Source organism: Chanodichthys erythropterus, chromosome 4, assembly GCF_024489055.1.
Source record: "Chanodichthys erythropterus isolate Z2021 chromosome 4, ASM2448905v1, whole genome shotgun sequence".
In the NCBI taxonomy this organism is placed as follows: Eukaryota; Metazoa; Chordata; class Actinopteri; order Cypriniformes; family Xenocyprididae; genus Chanodichthys; species Chanodichthys erythropterus.
The window spans coordinates 25506773-25529126 of NC_090224.1; the positions used below are offsets into that span (position 1 = coordinate 25506773).

The following is a 22354-nucleotide window of genomic DNA, read 5'->3' on the forward strand; positions in this document are numbered from 1 at the left end:
GGTCCTTTTAAGCCTAAAAGATCCTCTTACTATCAAACAGAAACAGCGGGCTGATAGAAATAATAACTATGGGCCCAGCCATTAGTCTGACCATAAGAAGCATCTGATGATATATGTCCATACATATATACACAAACATGTATATAAGCATACATATATACACACATTATATATATATATATATATATATATATATATATATATATATATATATACATATATATACATATATATATATATATACACAGGAGGTGGACGAAGAAGAGGAGAGGGTAGATATAAATCACCCTATAGCTGGGGAATCGATTACAAACGCAACAGTGTTTACAATTGATCACTATCTCTTCATCCCCCTCCCGCCTGTCTGGGTTCAGATACAAAACTGAATGGCTAGGGGTTTTTCCATGCCTTCCCCATCTCAAACGCGGAGATCAAAAAAGGAATGGAAAGTATGGAAGCTGCCGTATTAATAGACAGAAAGGAATCGCTCGTCGAGCCATCCGCGCGGGGCCCCTTTCCTAACGCGCTCTCCCGGCAGCTGCAGCCCACCGAGAAGCGCGTCCCAAACACACAGCAGCTCGCATACAACCAGCCAGAGGAGCGCTCGCCGCCGGACGCGATGACGTCAAACAGGAACGTCATCGTCCTCCACTCGTTCTCGCCCGCCCCGGGGAAGTTAGAGAGAATAAAACTTTCTCAAAACTTCCCAACGAACTCATCTGTGAGCCTTATGATTGCAGCCACCGTTAAGCCTCAGCACAAACAGGGGCCAGAACCAACAGGCAATGATGCAGACAGCTCTTCCCTCGGGAAGAGTGACAAACGAGAACAGCGTAAACAACAGACAAACACACAGCAGTGCCCTCAAGCACTGTGTATGCGTGCTCCTCTCCAGACAGAAAACGCCCAGAAAAATATGCATATCAAGTGTCAAATTTTTCCCTGGGACACAGATAAACACATTCCATGAACGTTTGCATAGGGTGTGAGGATCTTCCGGGGTCAGAAACCTCGGACAAGGATCTGCACACTTCCTAAAACTTTTGCCCTCAGACATAGTTTTTTCAAAGATTACTCACAGATAAAATGGTGAACAGACAGTGGCAAGACACAGGCAGTCCCTGAAAGACGAAAAGGATCATGACTGCTCCCGCGGGCGCGCTTTTATACATCCGGGTCGCGCCCCTATGACGTCATAGGCTGTCGCCGGCCAATGAGCATTGGCGTTGTTGGATAGTTGGTTTTTCAGACACCGAGTCACGTGTGACGTTCCCCCAAAGTGTGGCAACGCAGAGTGGAGTTCCCTTCGAAAGGGAACAGACTGCTAAGACACACATGAAGAGAGATTTAGCGAGGTTACAAGGAGCAAGTGCTATTCACAAACATCAATTCCCGGACGCCGACAAGGACAAAGAACAGGGAGAAATAAGCAGCGCAATTAGCGTGAAGACACAGAACAGGTGCGTGCACAAGGGCGCGTGCGTCAGAGGCAAGAGGAAACAGCTGAGACCAATGAAAGATGAAAGAGAGAAGGAAAAGACACCCAAAACAAGAGTAATCAAACCTGACTCATGACAGTTGCATTATTGTAAGGGTAGGTTTAGGGTTGGGGTAGGTGTAGACGTTAGTAAAACACAAGTGGAGGTGACATATTTCCTGTTCGAGAATGGAGCTCCACCTCCTGTTGCAAGAGTAATCTCAAAGCCACTGGAAGGCAAGCCTGCAACCTTTAGCCAAAAAAGCGTAACGGCTAATGCTAACGTTCTGCCTCTGGTGGCACGCAGGGAAGGAGACCAGAGGCCGTTTTTTAAATGGATGTCAATCGATGAGAGGCTTCACTATGCTGATTAAACAGCTTTTGTGGGGAAATAGCTTATCATTTAATTAATCGACAGCCTGTTCACTAATCTTCAGCATGTTTTACACAAAACAATACTTTCATTGGGAACTATATATAGATTTTAGCTTGATAAAAGTGTATTTTTTTTTTTTTTTAAGAGAAGGCAGACTAGGGAATATTGCGACAGGCAGGACTCATTTACGGCATTACCAACAGCAAATGTGCCGCATTATTGTTTAACAGATAGAACAGTAGATGTTGTGTAAAAGCCACTGGAAGGCAAGCCTGCAACCTTTAGCCAAAAAAAGCGTAATGGCTAATGCTAAGGCTCCGGCTGTGGAGTTTTGAACGGCAGGCACTGATGTCACTGCCATTATACAATAGGTTGAGAGGTGCTGCACGTGATTAAGTTAGCCGTTACGCTTTCTCCAATGGTAAGAGATACAGACCCTCTCATCTCCCTATAATATACAATCTCTGGTAATCTTCAATGGTTCAGCTTCTTCTTCTCCTGCATTTTGATTCAGAAATTCTACACTCTTTCAGATGATGCATAACAGCGCCCCCTACCGTATAGCCTGAAAATTCAGTCAACGGCAAGGAAAGAGTGAAGAGATCTAGATTTTAAGTAAATTCCTATGTACTACCAGTGGACTAGCCTACACAAAAATTCAGATACTCAGAATTAGGAATATTCTGAAATATCTGTCAGTGTGTCCTTGAACGCCAAGTTCTGAGAGAGCTATTAATTCCATTAATAAATTCTGATTTTGGCCGCCTCTGGAATGGATCAAACCATAGATATTAGCCTACCTGATAACTTCAGGTAAATACGCAGGAAATCTGCGCTCATTCAAGGATGTGCATTTATTTCATGTAGCCTATGGAGAAGGCACGGGCGACTGCAGGATTTCATCTGAAAATCTCCAAAAAGCAACAAAATTGTCAAACATCAATTTAGCGCACTTTCACAGAGGAAAACGGCTACTTGTTCTCTCAATACTGTCTGTTTTACTCAGAAACCGCTTCAGGTGATTCAGTGAGAGAGCAGTCCAAATGAATGCAAGTGAATTCAGACCGTTTTGCAAAGGCGATTTACCAATTCATAATTTAAAACACAATTTAAGCGTCAGAAAATATGAGCAGTTCAGTTGCACAGCTGTTAAACTGAATATACGAAGCGAAGCAAGATTTTTTCTTAAATATCCACAACACAAACAACATATGCTCATCACTACAGCAACAGTACACTCCCCAAGCTGGCATGAGCTAGTGGAAGTGGGGCTAATTTGCATATTCATTGATCCATGTATATTAAATGAGGCAAGGGTGTAGAGTTACATTCAAGCTATTTTAAGGCATAAAGAATTTTTTTCACTTGAATTTTTTTTTTAAATATGTAATTTTGGTGATCAAAGATGACTTTTAAGGGATAAAATAATTGACTACAGGGGGACTTTAAGGCCTAGCCAAGTTTTGAGCTAGGTGTTTGATTTCAGATATCAATACCACTGCTCAAGAAAACATTTGTGTAATATGAGTTTTGACCTAAAGCCTAATTATAAGTCATTTTGTTGGCCATTTAAATAACATTTCACATGTCTTCAGTAGCAAATATTAGAATCAAATGGCTATTCATGTACTGTTATGAAATGAAAGAGCTAATGAACTGGTTTTAAATTTTTAGTTAAATTTATCCTACACCATGCCCTCCAATGAGTTGAGCCTCTATCTGTGTTTGAAAGGATCACCACAGTACTCATTCGTCAAACAACCAGTTAATTGAAAAGAAAAGAAAAAAAAAAAAAAAAGAAGCTGAATGCTGTAATCGGGCATCCGCTCAGAGGGTTTATAGCATGTGTGGCCTGTATCACTTACATCTGTGGTCTCAGTGGGTGGCAGACTGCGCAGGAGTACTGAAGGCGCTCCACAGCCACACAAACAGAGGAAATTTTAGATCCTTGCAGCCCTGAGAGAGTAAACAGCACTGTAGCCATCAAGTACTGGCAGGGTGTCTGGAGAGCCTGCACTTCTGATGTGGATGAACCATTTGTAACTTTGTCATTGTGTTGCACTATGCCAGCATTATTCACAATGGTAATTTGACTTATGATATTGGCAAGCAAAAATACTGGTGGATTTTAAGTGTTTCAAAAATATACATGTACATTATTTTATGTTTTCATCCTGAAATGACAGAAACTTATACAAACAAAAGGTTTGAGTAACATTTTAGAGCATAATGTTGTTGCAGACCTCTGGTCTAATATCTTTTGGTGACACATTTGCAAATTATTGCATAAATCAATGGATTTCTAAGATCTATATAGACAAACAAGATCCTTGAGATTTCTCTGCAATCTTAATCCTATAGATTTTTGTTACCTTGCTCTTTGACCTCCTAGTCCTTGTTATTTAATCCCTGCCTAAGAACATACTGACAGACATGACAACATGCACAAAAAGCCTGGTCTATCTATCTATCTATCTATCTATCTATCTATCTATCTATCTATCTATCTATCTATCTATCTATCTATCTATCTATCTATCTATCTATCTATCTATCTATCTATCTATCTATCTATCTATCTATCTATCTATCTATCTATCTATCTATCTATCTATCTATCAAACAACAATTTGGATCTTTTAACTGAAAACAGATTTCAGAAGAGAAAAAAAGCAGGGGGAGATGAGTTTCCAGTTGCAGGATATGTCTAGTTAAAGCCAAGCACATGGAAAAACACAGTAATCAAAAACAGAGCCCTAATGAGTTTTCTAACTGACCAATGGCTGATGGTTGTTAAGATAAATGTATGACAGGTATTTGCTTGGTAGTGCCAAAAAGTTCTCCACAGAGTGTTAGTGCTTAGCAAGTTAGTCCAGATGTGAAGAACCTGAAGAATCTAAATTACCTAAATTAAAACTGACATATGCATTTTATTCAAAGAAACAAGCAAGAGTTTTTTCAAACTCATCTTTGTATTTTTAATAGAATTTGCAACTTGCAAAATCATTAAGTACACATGAAAATGAACAGCAAACATCGACTTGTTTTAATTGTCATTAAAGAGGTGTTTGAGAACATGATTTCCCTTTTTAGGTCAGTCTGTCTTGGAGGACTCTAGGTAGTGCACCACCTGAATGCATGATCGGTTCAAAGCGTCAGCAAATGTACGATAAAAATACAATAAATACTGTACATCACATGCCAACACAGAAATACTGTTCTTGCCATTAATGCAACAATGACCATATAGGAAGCAATCTCTTCACAACAGCAACACCAGAAACATGGATAACAATGCTTCATCACGCAAATATACATTTCAATAAATGTTAAATAAAGTGCCAGCCGTAGCATGTGCATATTCAGTCTGCATACTCTTATGAATAATATTTCAAAATAGAGGTCTGGAGCAAGTATTAAGTAGTTCCCCTGCAACAGTTTCCAAAAACATCAGCATTAAAAACAGCAAATGCATATTCGCAGAAAAGCTAAACTGCAAAACTTTACATAAGCATATTAAGTATCACATTATAATATTTGCTTTACATTTGCCGGCTCATTCCCTTTCTGAAATATTGACACTATTAAAGAACTAATTGACCATTGATTGTTATGGAAAGATTTCCCCTGAGTTGGCAGTGAAATTTTGCCCATTCACTTTCAAACATCCCCATAAGTCTAGAGCAGAGGTTCTCATTTATAAATACAGTGGGGTACAAAGTTCTGAGACCACACTGAATATATGGGATTTAAAATCTATTAGGATTAAATGTTGATATATAAAAACAAATAATAATATTTTAATAATATGAATTAAGATGAATAATAAGAAAAAAATTATTTTATATACTATTTGTAGGGTAATCAAATAACCAAATTACATTGACCACATGAGCAACTCTTTTGTACAAAGGGTCAGACTGAAGCACATAAGATGCTCTTTGGAACATTCTCAAATCATGCAGGATAACATGATCATCAGGATTTGCACACATGTGGAACTCATGTCAGCTTGAGTTCTGCTGTCATTCAAACAAAAGGGACAAACCAAAATACAAATTAATTCTGAAACTCATGTTAGTTTTTCAATTCAACTTTCATTCAAATTGTTATTCTGATAATATAAGTAGTAATAAAACTGCATTAAATTTGAAAAAAAAAAAAACAAAAAAAAAAACTTTTCACTAGCAGTGTCAGACTTTTGCACCCCACTGTATGTGATTGCAGCAGCAGTAACAACTGTTTGTACAACAAAAATGCTGTATTGATCCTTCCTTAAATTTTCCACAATATTCCAAACAAAATAAAAGCTAGAGGCCTTGTGAACACAGTAAAGGCAATGCGTCCCACAACACAAGACTGACTCTATACTGCATAATTATGCGGCTGGCTGGTGTTTTTTATTTTATTTTATTTTTTAATGGGATTAAGCACCACAGCAGGACGGTGAGTCAGAGGACGGATAGTAATTTGGTGATTTAATATTCTCTGGCCTCCTCCAATTCATTCATGAAAATATCCTGTTGGGGGTTCTCCGTGCAATGCAGGCCATTATTGGGTGGGCGGACTGCATGAAACCTGCTCCAGTCTCCTTTGCACAGTATCCAAGGCACTACATCCACCTTGAAATGCAGCTCTGGAGAGAACTCTGTGCTTATTAGGTTGGGGGTACCTGCCCCCTTGCCCCTTGTAATTAGATGCTTGTTGTCATCATAGCAACAGTGCTGGGCAGCCAGGGTGGTGCCATCTTTTGATAGGCCAGAACGCAAGCAGGAACGTGCCGAGGGCTTGTAGATGTCCAGCCGTTCTTTTGGGCTGCTAGCATCCCTCCATTGGAAGGTTCGGTCATGCTCGGCATCCAGCAGACTTACTATATTGTTGGAGGCATCTGAAGGATAGGTGCACGGGCAGCTGGGTAATTCAGTCAATACCTGCTGCAGGTAACGCTGAAGAAACTCACTTTTACAATTCAACCACTTCTCACAGCTGTCAACATCTGCAGAACAACCAAACCCATTATATATTAGTTAAATCAACTGTAGCATAGTGTCATTTGCTTAATAGTAGATTAAAATGTTATGTGATAGTTTTCTGTATTAGATTATAAAGATTTACATGTTCTGATGTGAGGAACTGTGTGCAAAGTTCATATAGACAATATATTGCAAAAAGTATTAAAGGTGCCCTACAATCTTAACATAACACTGACTGTTACTTAACAGTCGGGATCATTAATATGTACGCCCCCAATATTTGCATATGCCAGCTCATGTTCAAGGCATTAGACAAGGGCATGACGTCTGGATGTGCACTGCTGAATCATCAGACTAGGTAAGCAAGCAAAGACAATAGCGAAAAATGGCAGATGGAGCAATAATAACTGACATGATCCATGATTACATGATATTTTTAGTGATATTTGTAAATTGTCTTTCTAAATGTTTCATTAGCATGTTGCTAATGTACTGTTAAATGTGGTTAAAGTTACCATCGTTTCTTACTGTATTCATGGAGACAAGACTGTCGTTATTTTCATTTTTAAACACTTGCAGTCTGTATAATTCATAAACACAACTTCATTCTTTATAAATCTCTCCAACAGTGTGTAATGTTAGCTTTAGCCACGGAGCACCATCAAACTCATTCAGAATCAAATGTAAGCATCCAAATAAATACCATACTTACGTGATTAGACATGCTGCATGATGAACACTTTGTAAAGATCCATTTTGAGGGTTATATTAGCTGTGATTAGCTGAATTTTGTTTATGCTGTTTAAGGCAGTTGCAAGCTCGGGGGCGGGGAGCACAATAATTTAAAAGGGCCACGGCCTGAATAAGCACATATTTAATTATGCCCCAAAATAGACAGTTAAAAAATGAATAAAAACAATCTATGGGGTATTTTGAGCTGAAACTTCACAGACACATTCAGGGGACATCTTCTTGTGAAAGAACGTTCTAGGGCACCTTTAACTTACAAGAAACTGTCTTATATTGTTTAACACAGTTCACGTATTTATCTAATTTTACATCGCAACTGCTTAATTCAGGTTTGTCTTCATTCTAAAGACAAATATTAAATACACACACAACAATCCAAATACCAAAAAATGGCATAATAGCAATGGTTTCTCAGTTTATTTATAAATCCAATCCAAATGGGACTTATTTCCCATCTTGGTATGCCAGAATTTAATTATCATTCAGTCTGAACTGCAAACATGAAATATCACCTAAAAACAAAATAAACTGTTAATTTGTAACCAACTGGTGTTAAAGGATTAGTTCTCTTTCATATGAAAATTAGCCTAACCTAGCCATCCTAGGTGTATACGACTTTCTTGTTCCTGATGAACATAATCGAAAAAATATTAATAAATATCCTGACAGATCCAGCCTTTATAATGGCAGGGATGGGGTTCAATGAGTATGAGCTAAAGAAAAAGCTTCAATCCACATCCATCCATCATAAATATGTGCTCCACATGGCTCGGGAGTGTTAATAAAGGCCTTCTGAACCGATGCGTTTGTGTAAAAAAAAAAATCCATATTTAAACAAGTTATGAAGTCAAGTACCGAGCTTCCAGACTGCCTTCCGTATTCAACATACGCAGAAAGTGTAAAACTCTTGCAGTTCACAAATCTTATGCTATGTCACGCGCCTTCCCCATTCAACTCAAGGAAAAGGCTTAACTGACACAATGCAAGTTTACACTTTCTTCTTAACCTGTATACGGAAGGCAGTTTGGCAATAGTTCGATATTTAACTTGATAACTTGTTAAATATGGATATTTTTTTACACAAATGCAACGTTTCACTTCAGAAGGCCTTTATTAACACTCCGGACCCATGTGGAGCACATATTTATGATGGGTGCATGTGGATGGAAGCACTTTCTTCAGCTCATACTCATTGAACCCTATCACTGCCATTATAAAGCTCTGATGCGTCAGGATATTTATTAATATTTATGCAATGATGTTCATCAGAAAGAAGAAAGTCATATATATACCTAGGATGGCTTGAGGGTGAGTAAAGCATGGGCTATTTTTCATTTCAAAGTGAACTAATCCTTTAAGGTGATTTATTGGGGATGTGTGGCAGTGTTGCCAAGTCTGGGTCTTTTCCTTGGAATTGGGCTACTTTTACACCATTGGCATGGATTGTTATTGTAGTCCGTAGGTTGAACCGATAACAACCCCCCCTCAGAATTCACTTTTTACCCCCCAGAATGTGATTTTTACCTCCCGGAACAAGGTTTTTACCTACTGGAACTAACCCCCACCCCAGAACACGACTGAGCAAGTTTTGGCCATGATTGGGCAGGTTTTGAATAGCAGTTGGGCTGGTTTTGTTATGCAAACCTGGCGACCTTGACATGTAGAGTCAGTTCCCCCACTCCACAGGTGTACACATTCCATTAACATTTGACAATCAGTGCTATGTTAAAATTTAAAAATAATCAAGTTATTTTTAAAAAATATTTTGCCTGAAAAATGTATTTGTGCAATATTTATTAAAAATAAATGTCAATAGATTGTTATTCATAATTAAACTTACCAGTGCCAAAGGGTTCTGTACCATTCTCCATCTCAAATGGAAAGACATGTGCCACACTGTTCCAATCATCTGAAAAAAATCAGTATTAGCACAACATTACATAAAAACAGTTTGAATTAAAAATTGAAAACAGACAAATTTTTGAGTACTGAAGTAACCTGGGCATGGAACCGGGTCACAGCTTCGGGACTCAGTGGATGTGCAGAAATCTCCACATGAACGTGAGCGGGTCTGGTTGCCATGGCCACAAGTGACACTACAGGGACTCCATGCGCTCCACTCTTCCACTTTTTCTTCTAAGAGGAAAAGACTAATGATTTTAAATATTTATTTGTGGTTTTGGCTAAGAAAAGCACCCCTATTGTTTTTATAGGTTCTGAATGAAACCCCTAACCCCTAACTTAAGTACTTTTCAAAAGATCTTAATGCAGAAAGTAAATGGAGTAAAAGTGACCACTTAGCAGTTGAAATGGCCTAGCAATCACTCCAGCAATGTCTTAACAATAGTCCCAGCAAATGTATAGCAAAACACTAACAGCCACTTGCTACTCAAACATACCTCCCCAAGAACACCATAGCACAGTATCATCCTGGAAACCACCAACAACAACACTCTAACACCATGATGGCAACTTTTCCACAGACAAACACCTGTAAGCTGAGTAAGTAAGCCTAATATAGCCTCCAAAAAAGGAAAACAGACCTCAAATGGTTGATTAGCTTTTAGCTTTGGGGGAGATCTCAAAACACTCTTCAAAACTCTTCACCAAAAACAGACTGCAGATAATGAATTAAAACAAACACAATGACTTCTTCCTTCTTCTGTAATAAAGACTATAGATTAGAGGCTAGCTTGTTTAAACATTTAACTTGAATTTGGGTAGGGTGCCAATGATATTGCACAGTGATGGCACCCTGATTACAGGCAGACTAAGAAATGATGAAAAGGAGGCGTAGGCTCAGCAACTATTCTAGTTGGCTTTGTAGAAGTGCCAAATTGCGAAACCCACAATAGCCACAGGCCTAGCCTTATATCAGAGGTTAATCAAAGCAGGAATTGCCACTAAATCCAGAGAGTCAAGATTTGGATGTTTAGCATTAGCAGTTACCCCTGCTAGAAGATGTCGGAATCGAGAACATTTTTAACGGGCTATTATATTGAGTCTGTTTAGGACCCCAAAGTGATTCCTTTGGCAGAAAGTACTTGGCAGAAGGGTACTCTATTCAGTTATATTAAATATATTTTGTCCAAATGTAGGGCCTCGTGCAGCAGCTGAGCAACTGTCATTGTGATCAATGGGAATTCTAACAGATAGCCTTCTCCAATGACAAGATCGTTTCTTCATAACACTGAATGTTTTATGAAAATCTGGTCTAGATTGAGGCAATCTTAATCGCAATCACAATGTCTTTCCTTGACCCCTCCAATTAAATCCCCATTCCATTTTATCCTTGTATCCAGTGAAACAAGACTGTGCAGCTACAGCGCAAAGTGCGCAATTCTCACCATGAAACAGATATGTCCTAGAGAGAAAAAAACAAACAAAAAAGCAACAGAGGCATAATGTTATGCATGGCCTTGAAAAGCCTAGGATTCTTGAACAAGCTTAAAAGACCCAGCCGCTCTGGGCTGGATGGGGGTGGAGGGGGGATGCAGGGTCTGGGGCCCAACCCGCGGGACATAAAAAGTAAACGGATGACCCCTCTCACTCTGTGTTCCCGATCTGCGCTCTAATTGAACACAAGCATGGGCTTATTTGTTCAAGAGAATGTACTCACGCTGCCATTAGTGAGCGGATCGGGCTCCTCTTCAAACAGCCGTCTTCTCCGCAGAGTGGGACCAGTGTCTACTTCAAAGGTCCGACACTCACAAATACCCCGTTGCTGGCTGAAAGTTTAGCCCTTACCAGCTTGCTCTACTCTTCCTCCCCAATATCTACATCTCTCTTTCTCTTCAACTATGCTCCAAATCACCTTTACGTGACTTCTGGCAATACAGCTTCCTTAAATTCTTCTATTCCTCTGGCCTGACACCATCATCATCTGCTTAAAGTTCTGATTGTGCAAACACTGGTCTTGCTTAAAAACAGCTGCTTTATTCTCCATTCCAGTTTTAGTCAAATACTCTTTTTTAGTTCAAATACTCTTACTTCTAAAGGCTCAAGACCTGTGTATAGAAACAGCTAATACTGTATGTAAGAGATCACTCACCATAATAGCTTTGAGTCCATGGGCTTTCCCAATTGCCATCTGTCTTGTCCAGACCAATAGGGAGGGGCTCCCCACTGTCATATTCCAGTGTGTAGTCATCCTCTTCCTCCACTGCTTGGCCAGTACCATCATCGCCGGAATCTGCATCCGTGTAGCCCCAAAATAAAGGCCAGAAAAGCTTCTTTCCACCCAGCCATTCTACAGTAGAGGAGGGAGAAGATGTGGGCCAGTCATTGCTCCATTCTTTAACCAGGTCCATCTCAACTTCCATAGGAGGGTCATCCAACACCTCGATGGTCACCTACAACCAAGGATGCAAAGTACACAGAGATTAAAAGCATTGAATCAAAATAGGACTGAACATTGGGAGTTATTTTTAGAACTTAAAACACACACCTAATGAAGGCAACAAAGACAAATCCTGTATGAGTAATGTCATGCTTCTAGTCTGGAGAACAATCAGTGGCAGCAGTTTCAGTGGTGAGTCACTGATCGAGTCTCTTGATTTGAGCTCAATATCAAATCAAGCAGAATTACTTCCTCCTCATCTCAAGACCTATATTACACTTAATTACATCCTATAAGGAGTGATGACTCACTATGGATGCTGATGAATCCACTTTGGATTAGACAGGATTAGACATTAGCCTCAGAGAAGAGAAACCCAGTAATGGCTTATTATATCCGGCCTTGCATATTATGACTTGCCCCACTCAATCACCAAAAGTTTTGGAAGAGGAACTCACTAGCATCATATAAAGCATTTCACAGAGATGACTACCATCCCTTGCATGCTCTCACCTGAATGTTTGGGTTTTGGGAGCCAATGTCAGCATTTGCCAGGTCTGGAAAGTTTTTCAGGTCTAGAACAAAGGGTTTTGATTCTTCCTCAGGCTCAGGCTGTGGTAGGACACCTATAGAGCGATGCTGGAGCCACCTGTGTTGGTAGGAATGCGAATCTTCCAAATCACTCTGGACCTGGTTCTGCTGGTGCAGGAGATCATGGTCATTGCTAATGACCCTCAAAGATGTCTGTGGATGTGTCTGATGAAAAATAAACACAACATGCAACAATAAGTGCTAATTGCAACTGCATTGCAGCATTTTGGAACATCTATAGTGACCTTCACTTGAAAAAAACATTTTAGTTACTGTTATATTTCCTCAGAGAAGTCATTCATATGGTGACAGAGTTGACAACGACTTTGCCCCATGATTAGAGGGCAGAGTGAAAATGAACACATGTGATGAAAAGCTTATAATTAGTCAACTTGTACCCAATTTTCACTGTGATGCTGCTGATTCTCTTGGCCAGCCTCGCTGGGGGACCTGTCAATCTTTCTCAGAACCAGTCAGAGTTTCTACTGATTAAACAGCCTATCACAGACTTTTTCTTTTCCTTTAAAATTTTGAGAACATATTCTAACATCCAAATCAGTTTTATTAAAGGATTAGTTCACTTTCAAATAAAAATTTCCTGATAATTTACTCACCCCCATGTCATCCATGATGTTCATGTCTTTCTTTCTTCAGTTGAAAAGAAATTAAGGTTTTTGATGAAAACATTCCAGAATTATTCTCCTTATAGTGGACTTCAATGGCCTCCAAATGGTTGAAGGTGAAAATTACAGTTTCAGGGCAGCTTCAAAGGGCTTTAAACGATACCAGACGAGGAATAAGGGTCTTATCTAGCAAAACGATTGGTCATTTTAGAAAAAAATACAACTGTATATGCTTTATAAACACAAATGATCGCCTTGCACATGCTTCTGCTTTCCGTATTCTTCAAAAAGCTTATACTGTAAGTCCTACACCTTCCCTATTATACTTAGGGAAAAAAACGGAACTGGTGCCACGTTCGTTTCGTTGAATAGTTGAATAGGGAAGGTGTAAGTGTAAGGGTCAGTAAATTATCAATTTTATTTGAAAGTGGACTAATCCTTTAAGATACTTCAGATATGACTTTTGTATGTTAAATAGTTTTTTTTTTTTTTTACAAGAACCAGGTGTCCATTATCTGACCGTCTGTTGTGAAATGCCATCAAACTCATTCTTTGCTCATGGATGGGAGGTAAAGAGGTGCTGATGTTGGTTTTACAGGTTCATACTCTGTGGAAAATATGTAACAGGGGTTTTGGATGCCCATTGGATGCTGTTACTATCACTGTGTGACTGTGTCTTTGGCCTTTGTGGTGCATCTTACGCTATTTGAACACTTGTATGTCACAATTAACATTGTAAAAATCAATTACAATAACATTTAGGTCTACTCCTGTTGAGTCAAAATGTTTTATTTAGGCTACAAAATGTGGTTTAGCATTTTAACCAAATGGTTACATATTAGTTCTGAGCATGAATGCAATGGTGAATCAGAGGTGTCCAACGTCTAATTTCTAGAGACGCAGGGGTATTTGATCTTCTGTGTAAGAATTATTCTCAATGTTACCTAGTCTTTTCTTCCTGGAAGTCTCAACAAGAGGGGCCAGGTGAAAGAGTAGTTGCTGTTATTCAATAAAGACTAACAAGGACTCAGACTCAGACTGAGCGTTTAATTTCCTAAGTGTTCAGAATGGAAACCTAATCTCTCCTTACATCCTTAGTCTGCCTGAGGCCATCTCTTGTCTTTCTCTGTATTGTTAATTCATTGTAAAATTGTCGGTGGAATGTGGCCTGTGCTGCCAGTGGGCTTTCTCACCATCACGAACATATGGCATGAATTCCAGAACCCGAAACAAAGCCTTATGCGCTAGCAAAAGACAACGCATTACACACACAGCCCCTATTGAGCTCTCTGGTGAGACACATGGACACGATCAGCTCACACACTTTATGTTGGGGCATTTGGGAAAGCAGTCGGCAGTACAGCCTAGATTTATGTGACCTCCAATATCAAAGTCCCAGAACTGCGCCATTTCCAAACCAGTGAAGAAAAACAATAAACTAAGACCCCCCATTCCTTTTCCATTTGACGACCCCTGCCCCACATGTAAAAACAAAAGAGACATTTAGTAATACAAAACTGAGTAGCAGGACCTTTCTTGGAGAGGTTAGACATGACCCCCTTGTGCACACTCAAAAGATCAAGGAGACCAGAATGCAGGAAATTCCACATTAACACAGAAGAGGGGCTAAAAAAACAATTTAGGAGCTGAACTATGACCCCGTGAGAGATTGAAACTTGTTTTTTGACAAGTATTATGTAAGGCAGTACTGCTCTACTGTATGGAGCCTCTCTCCATTCTGGTCCCTATTTCATGGTGACATAATGGAAAAAAAGGGGCATTGAATATATTGGTCTATAAGCAGCAAAACAACAAAAAAAGTTGCACTACTCTTACACTCAGTTTTGGCAGACCTTAAGATAAAGGTCTCGTCAGATTGTTCCAAAGCATCTTTACAGAGTCACTATAGATTTGTATTAGCTGAGCAAGATGCAACACTCACCTCTAGGGTGGTTATGAGTCAAGGCCCTTCCTTCAACCAAGATATTCATGATATATGTCACATTTACACAACGACCCCTGGCAAATGAGCATTCAATAATGTAAACGGATCATTCAAAAAGCACATGGAGATAATTTTAAATGGTCAACCATTTTACGATGTTGTAGTAGAGTAACATATACATATATATATATATATATATATATATATATATATATATATATATATATATATATATATATATATATATATATATATATATATATATATATATATTAGGGCAGAAATCGTGTTCATGGATGAGACTATTAATGTTACTGTAGTATGAAGCAGAGCAGGACTGCGTGCTGTGTGTGCAATTGTATTTCTACAAAATAAAACCAAAAAAAACAGAGGGTAACGCGGGTATGTATTGATAAGCGACGCACAGACCCGTCCCGAGTCCTGGTTAAAGTCGCATATTTCTCTAAACATTCTTGGAAGCACTTGGTATAATGTAAGTACACAAGTCAACAAAATATATAACATTGTTCTAGTGGTTTTTGGATATTTTAATCCAAAAATGTTACATATTGTGCCTTTAACTGAAATACTGTTACATAGATTCTGAGAGCATAGTTATATCCCCAGCATACTGTCTATTCAGTTAATTTATCTGGAAATGACTGTGCATTATACATCATTAATGCTTAAAGTCGGCATGTAATGGATGTTGTCTTAGTCTTTTCTTCCCTATTATGATGTATATATGAGTGAAACAGCTTCTCGAACAGGAAAATATTTAGGGCGGGACTTGATTTTGTCCCTTGGGAATTGATTGGATTGGATCATGGTTTGCTATTAGTGGATCTCATTTGAGTGACAGGTTGTCCCATCATCAGAGAAGAGTCATTGCAAGAGGGAGGGGAAGTTAATTTGATGAAAGATTATGATTATATATATAATACCGCAATATTGTATTAAAAAAAAAAAAAAACAGAATTGACAATTTCATTGTGACTTGAAATGAAAATAACTTGCACTGTTTGGTCTGTTTGTGTGTTTGGGTCTTCCAGACTGACTTCTATATTCCATGGTGCATAACAGTTTCTTCAACTATGGGCACTTTTGTCTCTGTGAAACTCTCTTAAAACACACTTTTCACAATAATTTGTTTATTTATCTATTAACAATCTCCAACTGGATGTACATCATAGGACAAATCTGTCATTCTCTTCTGAATTGCCATTTTTCTGAATCAACAAATGTTAGTTCCACTGTGTTCTATTAAGTTTATAAATGAGTAGTTGGAATAAAATGGCTTGACTCATTTGTCACACTATGATTATATTATATCATTTTGTGTATATCCAAATACACACAAATAACATTTTCAAACATTCTAAAACTTAAAGCTGCAGCTTGTTTGGAAATGATGCACAATAACAATATTCTATTCACAAGAAATATTTTCACTTATTTTTTTTTTTTTTATATATTATATCTTTGATAACCAAGGACACATTTCAATCTTTATATATATATATATATATATATATATATATATATATATATATATATATATATATATATATATATATATATATATTATATATATATATGTAATGTAGCCTAATTCATATTTCATATCAGACATTTTATATTTAAGACTGAAATCTAAGTCATGACACAAGAGTAAAACAATAAAATGTAGGCTACACAAAATTAAATGAGAAAGGAATGATTTTAAATTAACCACTGTAACATAAGTCGCTGTTGTTGAAGAACAACCCTAAAATAAGATCAGTGATTTAGATCCACTTGTACTCACCTCTGCAGAGACGCCGTGTCTAGATCTCGTGTGATGTCTCACAGGGAAGCTGATCGCGTGTTCTATCCAGACAGCCAGCAGCACACTTAAAAGCACCCATAAACTTTTACGCGACCTTAGCATTTTTGCACAGTTGCGTATCTGTCCACTAAATACAGCTAAAATATTCTCAGTCTTAAATATGCAATCGTTGCTTAGGAAGCTCTGTGAATTTCCCTCCTGACAAATGTCTTCTTCAATGCGCTGTTCGTCATCTTCATCCAAACTTCATTAAAACCCGCACAGGTATGAACATTTTATATATTCAGACAGATAACCCTCACCTGTTCATTCCTTCAAAAATACATCAAATGTGACTCGAAACGTCTTGTTGCACTGTTGTCCGCCCATATGGACTGATCGTCTCTCAGTTTAAGTAGCAACTGCAGGTCTCACTGAAGCGCTGCGTGCTCTTCAGTCCGCACCAGTGCATCCTTATTACAAAAGTTTGTATTCTCTTATCCTATAAGATGTCAGAGTAAAAATTACTATGTTAAATGGTAGAAACCAAAATAAAAAGATCACAGTTGAGCTGTAAAGTTGTGTGCGCAAGGCAGCAGTGATACAACCGCAGGATGGTCTGATCTCGAAAGGGGTCAACAGGGGAGGAGAATAATTTTCTCCCATGTTGAGTGACAGAGCCAGTGATGATCTGACAGGTGTGTGCGAGTACGAGGATTAATTTCCGCTCAGGTGAAAATGAAAGTGTTTGTGCCCCATTCAGTAAGAATGCCTTTTAAATTCCAATTAATTTCCTAAGTTCGAACTGAATTTAAATGGAGGTAGCAAACAGGATGTAAAATGCATATTTGAATTTAAGAAAGTAGAGTTTGAATTAAATTAAATTTAAAGTTAAAAAAAAAGTAGTTCAGCTCATGATTCAGCATGACTCAGCATAACATTTTATTTCAATGGTCCACTTTAAGCATTCTGCTAACTATAAATAACTTTGCAACTGCCATTGTCAACTAACTCTCATACTATTAGTAGACTTTCTGCTGAATATCTGCTAACACTTTATTTTTAATGTTCCCCAACAGACATATACTGACTATAAGTAACTTATCTAACTTATCTACCCCGAACATTAACACCTAATCTATAACCTTGTAATACTTGTAATGAGAGTTAGTTGACAGTTGCAAAGTTACTTATAGTTAGCAGAATGTCTAAAGTGGACCATATATTTGTATTGTGACATATTTATGGTTTATGTATTATATTTTTTATAAAGCAAAGTTATTCATACATTCGTACAGTAATAAAGTAGGCTATAACTAAATAAAATACTGAGAATCACCCTTGAAAATATTGAGTAAGCCTATTTATTTTTTTTCTGCATCTTTTTTTTTTGTATGTTCTCATAAAATTCAGTGAAATCTTGCTGAAAAGCAACATATTTTTAGAAAACAAGAGTCAATTTCTTTTCAATATTGCTGTCAACATGAAAAAAAGAAAAAAAAAATTATGCGTAAAATTATTAATGAAGTGGGACAGAGGCTTTTAATGTTGATAACTGGATCATCAAAAAGAAAGCTAGTAATAGGAGCCAGGGCAAGCTTTAAGCTTAATTCTTTTTTCAATCAACCCTTTGATGTGGCTATGTTTCACAAAAAAAAAAAAAAAAAAAAAAAAAAACTTGATGCACCTCTTGATGGAAATAGCATCACAACATTTATTTCCATCAAGAGGTGCATCAATTTTTCATTAAGATCTTGTATTGACAATGCAAGAGGTGGGCACTCTGTAAAGTCTACGCCAGCATATCCCAAAGACTTTCAATGAAATTAAGGTCTGGACTCAGAGGTGTCAGTTTATGTGTGAAAATTATTCTTCATGCTTTCTCCTAACCATTCTTTCACAATTTGAGCCTGATGAATCTTGACATTGTCATCCTCAAATATGGCTATGATGTGTCTTCCTACATGCATGGATAAGAAATGAAACACTACATCAATTAGGGTTAATAAAACTATTACCAAACATGTAACATGCTAGTATTTGCCTCTTAAGCATTTGCCTACTTAAATCCAAATATCAATATTTAGTTTAGTTTTTTTGGGCTGGGAAGTGTATATCTATGGTTTATGGTGTATTGTAATTGTTTACTATGCATAATCCAGTCTTATGAACACAGTGCCTTATTTTGTGTCAATACTAATTAGAATTATTACGGTTCTTCACAGTACATGATTGTGATTGGTCAGTTGCAGCATTTTGTGATCAAATATTTCTGCATACTGACTACTAAATTGTACAATTTACCACTGTCCCAGGCAACTAGTTTTCTAGCTGTGCTTTTATCATCTTTCATAACATTCTGCACTCTTTGTTCTCTCATAATGACATAATTTAAATGCAACTAAACTTCACATAACATACTTTATACCTTACAGAACTGTACACAGTCTCAATCTGAACCAGTAAAACATTTATCTTTGTTTTTAATAAAAACCATAAAAGCAAAGATCTTTCTGCTAATTTTAAGATGATAATTACTCTGGATTCTGACAAAAAAAAAAACTTTTTTTTAACTGTTCAAGATATGTTTTTTAATTAGCTTCAGAAACAAATGATCAGTAACTTTCAATGAATGACAGTTTTTTGCATGAACGAGTCTGACAATGATAGCATGTATATTTGATGAAAAATACAACTCAAAATGGATAAGAAACAAACAGAAAAACTTGGAATGCCCTTTGGTTTCACAGTCGCAGTTCGGTGGCATTACTTGCATTTATAGAGGCTGCTTATAGTGCATATGCCAACGTCATACCTGCATCTCTTAACAGTCATCAGTAGCTCTGAGGTCATATAGTCCCACTTACATACATCTGCATTCAGAGACATATTTAGAGCTGCCTTTCCGATTAAGAACAAGACTTCAGAACACAAAAAGGGAATGGAAAAAACACCCATAAATATTAAGGTGAAAAAAAAAAATTAAAAAATGTACATCCGACAGGCGTTCATAAGCCACATCATCATACATACAGACTAGACAAAGCTCTTCATATATCAGTGACCCGTATTTAGAACTCTTGTTAGAAGAACACAAGACAGGTTTAAATAATAGATTATATAAAATAGATTACTTTAACTCTTCATGTTAAAATAGCAACTCAAAATCAACATGAACATCTTTTCACTGCTGTCTGTTAACAACAGACAATGAAATGTTGAATGAACAATGTCAGCCTATTTCTGTTGGCTTAATGAAGATTTCTTTTTGAAATGCCCTGGCTAAGATATCAAGCAGTAATCGCAAGAAATACAAACCGTAACATATTCAAGTAAGACATTAAGGCACTTTCCACAAATAGAGTACAAATAGTGGCCAGAAACTCTTTAAAAAACAAAAACAAAACAAAAAAACACTTTTTTTTTTTTTTTTTTAACAGATGGTCAGTGAAAGGCAGTTTTTAAGCCTATTACCAAAATTTGGAATATGTCTAAATACAGTTTAATATTCAAATTTTTATACATACATACACACTTATATATATATATATATATATATATATATATATATATATATATATATATATATATATATATATATACATAAAAAATCTCTCTAGAAGCTATGAAGCCCCACACAAATTGTGGGGAAAAAATATGTAAATTGTGTCTACAAATTAACAATTTGTTCCCATGTCAGCACATTTTACTATTTCGTTCCCAGTAAATCATGCAAATAATATAATAAATTGTTCTCTGTTTTTACTAAATCGTGGCCATGTTATATGTTAAAAATATGTTCCAAAAATATGTTCTCAATAATTGGTTAAATCAAAACTAGGTAGCAAATTAGGATGATACAGATGAGGGACACGAAACTGTACCCTATTTGTAGAAAGTACCACAACTCAAATTAAGATAAAACATAGTTTTCAATAATAGAAAGCTTTGATAAAAACTAAACAGAAAATGTTAGTATTCCTCTGTATAAGTTCATTAAGACATCGCTAACTCACCTATGCAATGAAATTAGCATTTTGAAAAAGATTATGATTTGGAGACCTAAAAGACCAAAGTTAGTATGATTAATATGATAAATGCAGATACACTGCAATGTATTAATAAATATGTGTCAATATTTTTATAGATATATTTATATGGATATGAATAGTCACATTCTTATCTACTGTTTAGCTATAATAAATTCTCTCCTTCTGAAGTAGATTTCTCATGTTTATATACAATTTTAAAGCTTATTTCTCATTAAATGATGACAGTTGATGTAGAAAAACACCTCATACATAAAAGGTGTCATTTCTGTGTGTGTGTGTGGGTCGCTGTTTTTCTGTACACTGCAAAAATCATTTTCATAATCAGGATTTCTGTCTTGTTTTCTAGCATTATAGTTAAATTTTCCTTTTCTTAAAGTTTAATTTAAAATCAAAACTTTTCAGATAATATACATGTCTCGAATTAAGTTTAAGTTTAAAAATCTTAATTTTTTCTTGACACAGGAAAAAAAAAAAACCCAATATGCCAATGGAGAACACTCAATTGGCATACTGTTTTTTTTTTTTTTTTTTTTTTTTTTTGTGTAAAACAAATTTTGTAAGATTTTTACTTTATATTTATTAACAAAGCATCATTTGCAAATACAGTAAAAAATATATATAAATTATCTAACTTTAATTCTGAGTAAAATCTTTAAATCAAGTAATATCTACTTGTTTTAGATATTTTTAATGGAAAACAAGACAAAAATGCTGATTTTCTTTTTAATAAAATATGAGAAAATGATTTTGTATACTCTGATGAGTTTTTATACTGTGTTGAAGTTTGATCAAAATGCTAATGCACATATATGTTAGTCCCGACACCAAAGCATTCACTTTTTATCCTGGGTCATTTCTGATGCTGAACACAGGGACGTCAAGTTTCATTGCACAATGAAATGAATATTCTTTACTGAACCCAGAGGTAAGACTTGAAATTTGGTCAATTAGTGGGCTTCAATGAGTGTCCACTGAAATTAATCAACATGAAAATGCTGAATAAGTTAGACATGAAACAGACAAACAGGAAAAATATGTGGCTCTGGGGTGGAAGAAAGACACAATCAGACCATCGTGAGAAAGTGCTAGTCCTGGTGGCTCTCCAGATATGAAAAACAGTCAGTTCCTTCACTCCCGGGCCCGTTTTTTCTTGAGTATTTCAGCTGGAGAAGATCTCCAACTTCACTGATGGCATTTAAAGCCTGAGAGAGTAAAGAAGAGACACTGGGGTTATTAACACTTGAATAAATGTTTGGTATGGAAGGTTTGATAAAACATGATGAGTAACTGCTAAAAGGTGACAGAATGTTTATTTTTGGGGTAAATTATTCCTTTAATGTTTATGTACTCTAGTGGACTGTGAGGTGAGTCAGAGTTTCACAGATGAATGATTTGCGATCTTTGCTGCTTCACGTGGTTTG

The 22354-nt window shown here is 36.8% G+C and overlaps 2 protein-coding genes across 3 annotated transcripts in view; both read right to left on the reverse strand.

The window, feature by feature from the left end:
* Positions 1-6331: 6331 nt before the first annotated feature.
* Positions 6332-17004, reverse strand: ism2b (isthmin 2b). The gene is made up of 6 exons (XM_067383391.1): positions 16882-17004; positions 12429-12611; positions 11628-11928; positions 9575-9712; positions 9417-9485; positions 6332-6849 (listed from the first exon to the last, which is right to left on the reverse strand). Exons 1-6 carry the CDS (start codon positions 17002-17004, stop codon positions 6332-6334), a joined length of 1332 nt encoding a protein of 443 aa, XP_067239492.1.
* Positions 17005-19416: 2412 nt separating this feature from the next.
* sptlc2b (serine palmitoyltransferase, long chain base subunit 2b) overlaps positions 19417-22354 on the reverse strand; it is a 31769-nt gene continuing 28831 nt past the window's right edge. The window contains exon 13 of one of the 2 annotated variants that reach the window (XR_010894989.1): positions 19417-22135. Coding sequence is in view for 1 of the 2 variants with exons in the window: in XM_067384645.1 (XP_067240746.1) it covers positions 22019-22135 (117 nt within the window). In the remaining variant the exon portion in view is untranslated. The remainder of the gene's footprint in view (positions 22136-22354) is intronic. The other variant, XM_067384645.1, reaches the window with a different exon arrangement.

Excerpts from the sequence above, each read along its gene's own strand:
- ism2b (XM_067383391.1), bottom strand. The coding sequence starts at position 17,004 with ATGCTAAGGTCGCGTAAAAGTTTATGGGTGCTTTTAAGTGTGCTGCTG. Across the intron at positions 12,612-16,881 it reads GACACGGCGTCTCTGCAGAG|AACCAGGTCCAGAGTGATTT; the intron begins GTGAGTACAAGT and ends CTGCACCAGCAG. Across the intron at positions 9,713-11,627 it reads ATGGACTCAAAGCTATTATG|AAGAAAAAGTGGAAGAGTGG; the intron begins GTGAGTGATCTC and ends TTTTCCTCTTAG.